General features: G+C 39.8%; 1 protein-coding gene across 1 annotated transcript in view; it reads left to right on the top strand.

The window, feature by feature from the left end:
• Positions 1 to 1,203: 1,203 nt before the first annotated feature.
• The window catches only part of LOC134856158 (uncharacterized), a gene marked incomplete at its 5' end in the record, with an annotated part of 15,413 nt that continues 9,116 nt past the window's right edge, over positions 1,204 to 7,500 (top strand). The window contains 2 exon segments of the mRNA XM_063872522.1: positions 1,204 to 1,363; positions 1,764 to 1,892. Of these exon segments, the coding sequence (XP_063728592.1) occupies positions 1,204 to 1,363; positions 1,764 to 1,892 (289 nt within the window).

Below are 7,500 nucleotides of genomic sequence, written 5' to 3' on the forward strand. Positions count from 1 at the left end.
TTGAGTTTTTGTTGCAAATAACCTTGCAAGATTTGTTATCCAAAAAGTATTTAAGGAAAACTATGGGATGGTTCGAATCAACGGCTGAAAGGTCTTTAATATGGTTTATCACTCAACCCATTCCGATAGCTATTTGTGGTACTTGATTTTGCGTAATTTTTCTAAGAAAAAATCGAATATAATCAATTCAAAATGGATCACTTTGACATTATTCAGTAAGCGTTGAAATCCATTGCAAATCAATTATTTTTTTGCACAACTTAGATTTTTGATACTGTTTTTATGTTAATCAATTTCTCAACTTTGTTTCCGTAGAATTGTAGAACTGAAAATGGACTGTTTTGCAAGTGATTGCTTTTTGTGGATTAAATTTTCTTAAAATGGCCTTTTTGACAGTCTTTTAGAAAAATTACCAAAAAAAACTGAAATCAACCACTCCTGACCCGAAAAATTGCCCCAAACTACCCCCCCCCCCCACCTGAACCAATCCCCCCACCTGAACCAACCCCCCCTCCCCCCTCATCTCAGAATCAACCCGGATGGCGAAGGCAATTGGTTCAGGGGGTTGGTTCAGGTTGGTTCAGGGGGCTCAGTGGGCGTGGGTTGGTTCAGGTGTGGAGGGGGTTATTCACGTGGGGGTGGTTCAGGTTGGTCAGGTTTGGGGGGGGGGGTGTTGAGGTGTGAGGGGTGCACAAGGGGCAAACGTTTGGGGGAGAAGCTAACGGAATCGTTTTGTTATTTTGAGAAAGTTAAGGTTTTATAAGTCGAGTAGATCATACACTAGCTTGGCAAACTTTCCGCATTATTCATTTTGTAAATGCAGAAATTCGTGCAAAATTTTGAACGACGCGGAACAAAAATAAAGTGAAAATCCATTTCACTTGATTTTGATGGATTTTGATTAATTTTTAAATTGAACAAAATAATGGATTATAATCGATTTTCTTTTCCAATTTGTTGTCTGAATGCAACATAGGAATCGGTTACATTGATATTTTCTTAGACCACAAAAATCCATTGTAATTGATTTTCTTAGGTGCGGGAACATACCCGAATACAAAATTCCTCTCCACTTTCAATGGTCGCAACAAAAACTGTTTTTTTTTGTATTTTTAAGACTATGGTCGGGAACATTCTGTGCTACTCGCACATTAACCGGCTACCCTCGATTATTATCTCGATATTTATTCATGGATATTTCAGCAAGTACGCCTGTTTGTACAAGTACCAGTTTTTGGCTTCTCAGAGTGACAGACCGTCGAGCAGCGGAGACAGACGTGCCTTCGAGGCCCTCGTCAGACCCTCGTTCGAAGGTACAACTGGTTCCCCCTCAAAACACGAACACGCTCATCCTCAAATAGATGTAAGATCAACTGTACACATAGCTACTCAATTTTTGCCTCTGTAACTTACATATATAATTTTATCTAAGACAGACGACAAAACGCCTCTTCACAAACCAAAGTTTACAAGAAAAAAAAACATTTTCTTGACGATACAAAAAAATTTTTGAGAAGGAACAGTTTCACAGTTTCTTTATTTGTTCAGTTGAGATTGGTGGCTTTCATACTAAATCACATGAAATTCATAATAATGTTAAAATCAAATTGGAAGGGGTTTTCAAACGAAAAAAAAGACAATGAAAGGAGCAATCATTTGATGACATTCCAAACTTTTAGAGAGATAAGGAGTTGTTCATGCAGTTAGAAGTGTTCAATATTTAAAAAAAACCTAAAGCAGATCGACAACATACCTTTTTTTAGTGTGCTGTGGTTTCCAAAAGTCCGTATTCAGAATCAATGGACAAGGTTTTGGGCGTCTCCCCCATCGACTATTTCAATCTGATTACTGACGTCTCAGACGACAGCTCAAAACTGCTCAATTTCATCTATGTAAGTTTTTTAATTCAGGGAGTGTTTTAACCAGATGAACTATATCAACGTGCTACAAAATAAGCCAGCACAAAACAAACGAGTTGTTATGTAAAAACCCGAGCCGAGGTCCGCACTTAATTCTCCAGAACTTCGAAAATTCCCAATATGAATCGAGCGAAAAACCATCAGAAACGTTTTCAGCTCGTGTGGCTTAACCGTCTCAGCTTACATGACTAAACTTCTTAACCGTTATGGCTTAACAGTCGTTAAGCTTACATGGCTTATAACCGTTTCAATTCTTCAGTCAGTTATGAGATAGTTCTAACCCGGATTGAGGCCGGGACTAATGTTGCAACCATTGCGACTCAACATGGGTATGTTGCAACTTTGCGTGACAGGGAGTTTTTGTGCGACTTTGCACGACCCAAAAAAGATATGTTGCGACTTTGCGCGACCCAAGAAAAGTTATAATGCGACCATTGCGACCACTAATAGGTATGTTGCGACCATAGCGACCCAACAAAAGGTACAATGTGACCATTGCGACCAAAAATCGGTATGTTGCGAGCATCGCGACCCAAATTACGTATGTTGCAACAATTGCTACTCAAAATGTTTGTGTTGCAATGTTGCGCGACCGAAGAATTATTGTACAACTTTGCGCGACACACAAAAAAGAAAACATTTTGCGACTTTGCGCGACCCAAAACAAATAACTTGCCACTTTGCGTAATCCAAAAAAGTTATGTTAGGGCCATTAGGAATGAAAATGGGTTTGTTGTGACTTTGTGCGACCGAAATAATTTGCGCGACTTAATATGTTGCAACTTTGAGCGACTCATGTTTCGGCTTTGTGCGACCCATGTTGCGATTTTGCGCGACTCATTTCACGAGTTTACGCGACACTTTTTTAGCTATGTTGCGACATTGCGCGACCCATGTTGAGACATTGCGCTAATCATGTTGCGACTTTGCACGACTCAAGCCTTTTGCGAGAGTACGCAATTTCGGTCAGAGAAAATCCATTCCGGCGACCCACTTTGGTCGCAAAATGAGTCGCGGACAGCGGACCCCGTCACTGGAAGTCTTCTATTATGAGTTTATCCGAAAGCTTGAAATAAAAAATTCAAAAGCGACTTTTGATCGCGACGGAGTAATAACCTCGGGTTTAATTTGCCACGAAGAATGGCACTGCGGCTCCAATTTGAACTCAAGAAAACTTTTCAAATACATTAACGAAGGAGTGTGAAGGTTGCCCTCGACGGTATGCTGCGAATCAGTACATATTTTAAATTAAAAGGCTGCTTCGCGGTGACTTTTCAAGGTCGGCGATTACGGCAAGGATTACAATACTTCAATTATGCTAGATATGAAGGACGCAAAACAATAATGCTCTCGGTATTCCGAGCTTAGCAGTCTTTTTATTGTTAAGTTTATCCAGATGTGCACGGATGACTACTTAAAGCTGATCAAATTCCTGCTCAAATTTTTTTTAGCATTACAAGCATAAGCTAGACTGATTTGTGAGTTCACGTGCCTCTGGATCGCCCGACTCAATCGCATTGATGAAGCAAATCACCGTTAATTTGTCTCAGATTCTGTAAGCAATGGATGGCAATGGACGCGAAGTAGGCGTGACAATCGGTGTCTAACAAATCTTGTACTTTTATCGGATTAGACGATGGTTGATACAGTGAAGATGGAAAACTGTGCGACTGAGTTACGATATGTAAAAGAAAAGCCACTAACTTATACCGAGTTCTTAATTTTTTGGCAAAAATTTTGTTCAAAATGCGCAGTTGGTAATTATGAAAGACAGTACAACAATTGGTTTGCTGGTATTTGAAATTGGTGGTTTCCTTCTAGATGTATTTTTTGCAAAGTCACAATGCGAATGGTTGTTTTTCGAAGTTAGCTGCCCGGGAATTACCCAACCGTAAAACAAAAGTGACAAAGGTGCACCAGCTGCCCCCTTCTCAGGGATTCGACCCCCTGCCAACCAAAAGAGTCCCCCCTTTGTACTGACTGACCCTAAAATTTTTCTAAAGGCTCCCTACCCTCGAGAAAATCCTAGATCCGCCCCTGCAAAGGTGATAGACAAACTGATAGCTCCTGAAACTCGAAAGCAATTGAACTCGCCAATAAGGTCGTTGCTTAACTTGCAAAAATTACAGGTAACGGCCGCTACTAAACCCTACTAAAATATTGACCTGACCTGGACCCAGGGGCGGATTTAGGGGGGAGGGGGCGGGGGCCGGACGTTTTCCCTTCCCCTTCAGGGATTCGACCCCCTGCCGACCCAAAGGGTCCCCCCTTTGGTACTTTTTAAGAAATCCATTCTTTGCCGACCGACCCTAAAATTTTTCTAAAGGCGCCTTTGGCGCCAATATATATTCATTTTGAGGGGGAGCTCGCGCCAAAAAAACGCGATTTTTTTGTCTACATTTTTCAAAAAGTGCCTAAAAACGGCTTTTTTTGACCTGTTTTTTCAAAAATTTGCCTGCGGCGCAGAAAATATGGCAAAAACAGGGACCTTTTAGTGCTTTTTTATCTAGAAAAAATCCTAGATCCGCCCCCTGCCTGGACCCAAGAATGCGATCGAACAATTTGAAAAAAAAACTACCAAACAACGTTACGGAGCTTAAACACTTTGACATTCATCGTGAAACGATAAAAGAATGCGATACAAGCTGTTATGGGCTCGTAGCAATGTTAGAGAGTAACCCGCTCAGACGGGAAACGAAATTTCATACGTTAAGCTAAACAATTTGGCAAAATAACCACCTAGCCTAATGTCAAAAAATTTTGATTGGGAAATTCAATTGACTCCACGCAAAAACGTTATTCCCGCGAGAAAGTTGTTACCCGCTGCAAAAGCAGCTGTTGCAAAGAAACAGAAAACAATTATATCATTCCCCAGCAAAACCACAGGGTTGTCTTACACCCTCATCAACACCCTCTTTGCACAGAATGCAAAATATTTAAAAAGATTGAACTTCCGAAAATACTGAACCTGAAAATGCTGGGATTAAATCTAGAAAAACCCATTCATACTATAGGTTCCATCCGAGATCGAGACACACAGGTAAAATAATCAATCAAAAATTTGGGCCAATACTACGCGCACAACTACAAAGATTTTAAGGCCCGGAAAAATCACTTCAGGATGGATTGTAGATTGGCGATAGCCAAAAGGTCGGCTACAATCCCACCATCACGGGAGACACAAGATGTACGTGGCTTCTAAAAACAAATGATTCCCAATTATGCACTGAAATTTGGCAGCAACCGCAAAAGACTTCAAACAACGCCCGGCAGCAGGTAAAAAATTCAAGCTGGATATCCGTAAAGGAAACCTAGGAGGAATAAAAAACTTATGAAACCGAATGAAACTGCACGTCTAGGTTTATGGAGACGCACAAAAAGGTGAAAAGTTTGAAAAAGTATGCGTTAGTAGCGGTGGACGCGTTCATGCATTGGCCGTCAGCTTATGTATGCTCAAGTATTTATTAAAAATATATAATTCCTACAGAATTGAATCGCGACGCACGAACAACCGATGAAGTTGCTTAGGGCCAGACTTCTGAGTTTTTTTTTGAATAGTTTCGGTAAAATATGGATAATATTGAAGGCATTGAACTAATAAAAAACACCGGTCAAAAATCACGTGTCAACAGGAAGGTTTGAGATAACCATAGAATCAATTACAAATCTTAAAGAAAAACTCTACTTGGAGCAAAACAAAGATCAAAAATTGCGAAACATGATACTAAGAGCTCTCAGTGCTCTTAGATTTGCACCAAATAGTAAAGAAAACATCATGCCATTCAAGGCACACTACGAAAGACAAGTTAGTGGAGTGAAATTTTAGAATCACCCATCATTGCAAAAATGACAATGGAAAACTGCCTTGATCAGAAATTGCGGAGTTAGACAAAGCAAGCGGTCGGGACGAGGAAAAAATGACTTCAAGATAGAGGAGTGGGAGAAGAGAAGTGATATTTCTGTGGCTCCCAAGAATAGACGAGCCGAGAGTTTTGGATGAACATGAGCTAGCTGAGTTGGACATCTATATAATGCACTGAATTCTTTCTTCTGAACTACAGCAGAAAGAACCTAATTCAATGAATTTTTTTTCTGAACTGAAGCAGAAGGAACCTAATTCAACGTATAACATGTATAAAAAAACAGAGATAACAGATCCCAAAGACACAAGCAGGTATAAAAAAACTAGACTAAAAAAGAAAAATTCATGCCAGACATTAAAAAGGAATAAAGATGGTCGCTCCCAAACAGCTATGAACAAACTCACGTATTTACCAAAGTACCTATTCTACATCATTTTGAGTTTCTTCATAAAATTCAACTTTCGATTTAAATTTTTTATGGACGACTGTGTGACACAGGGGCACGTAACTAAATTTATATAAAGTCTATGTAAATCTTTAGAGCTGTCTGGCAACCTGCCCGTCCATCATAAATCTGTGCCAATTGTAACTGCCTGAAAAATGAAGGTGCAGTTAGTCGTAGATGTTGATTCACAGAGTTGCAAGGAGTTCTTTTTTGTTGTTGTTGCAAAAATTGTTCCGCAATTAAACGATTTTTTCTTCTGTCGAAGTTCAAAGCTTTTGTCAGATTCTTTTTTACATCACAAAAAAGCAACACTATTTGAGAAAAAAAACTTGTAGCTCTTTTTTTTTAAATGGCCGAAACAACCTGTGCAACTTGAATAGCGACCGGCTATCCTACTTTTTCTATTTGCATCTGTTTTACTATAGTGATCTTCATTGTTCCGACAAAAATTGAGTTTCACCCAAATTTTGGCTCATGTGTTAAACCTGTGCGACTCATGTTTTGATATCGCCCGGCCAATGAGTCGATCTTGTAGAACACATGATTCCACCTCGTCCGACTAGCAGATCGACCTTGCTTGACTCATGGTTCGACCCTCTGCCACTCAATATTTGACCTTGTTCGACTTATGATTTGACCTTGTTTGCCTCATGGTTCGAACAAATTCGCCCGGGTCAAAGCTGATCCCCATTTTTCTTTCTTTTTCCATGGAGCGTGCAGAATATGACCCGTTTTTAGAAAAAACGAACTCGGTGAGCCCAATTTTTAGCAAATTTGACCTAATATTTGGTTATCGTTTTCCCAGTATGGGTTTGAATGAACCCAATTCTTCAAAAAGGGGATATATGAGCCCAATTTGTAGTAAAAGGGGCTGAATAAACCCAACTTTTGGCAAGTTAGGCGTATTCAGTTTTCTAATTTTAGAGTTTATAGACCAAAACAAGCAGTAACCTTAAGGATTGCTAGAGCAGATGTGGTGCAGAGGTATGGGTCAAAGCTGATCCCCATTTTTCTTTCTTTTTTCCATGGAGCGTGCAGAATATGACCCGTTTTTAGAAAAAACGAACTCGGTGAGCCCAATTTTTAGCAAATTTGACCTAATATTTGGTCATCGTTTTCCCAGTATGGGTTTGAATGAACCCAATTCTTCAAAAAGGGGATATATGAGCCCAATTTGTAGTAAAAGGGGCTGAATAAACCCAACTTTTGGCAAGTTAGGCGTATTCAGTTTTCTAATTTTAGAGTTTATAGACCAAAACAAGCAGTAACCTTA

This window comes from Symsagittifera roscoffensis, unplaced genomic scaffold (genome assembly GCF_963678635.1).
Source record: "Symsagittifera roscoffensis unplaced genomic scaffold, txSymRosc1.1 SCAFFOLD_835, whole genome shotgun sequence".
Taxonomy (NCBI): Eukaryota; Metazoa; Xenacoelomorpha; order Acoela; family Convolutidae; genus Symsagittifera; species Symsagittifera roscoffensis.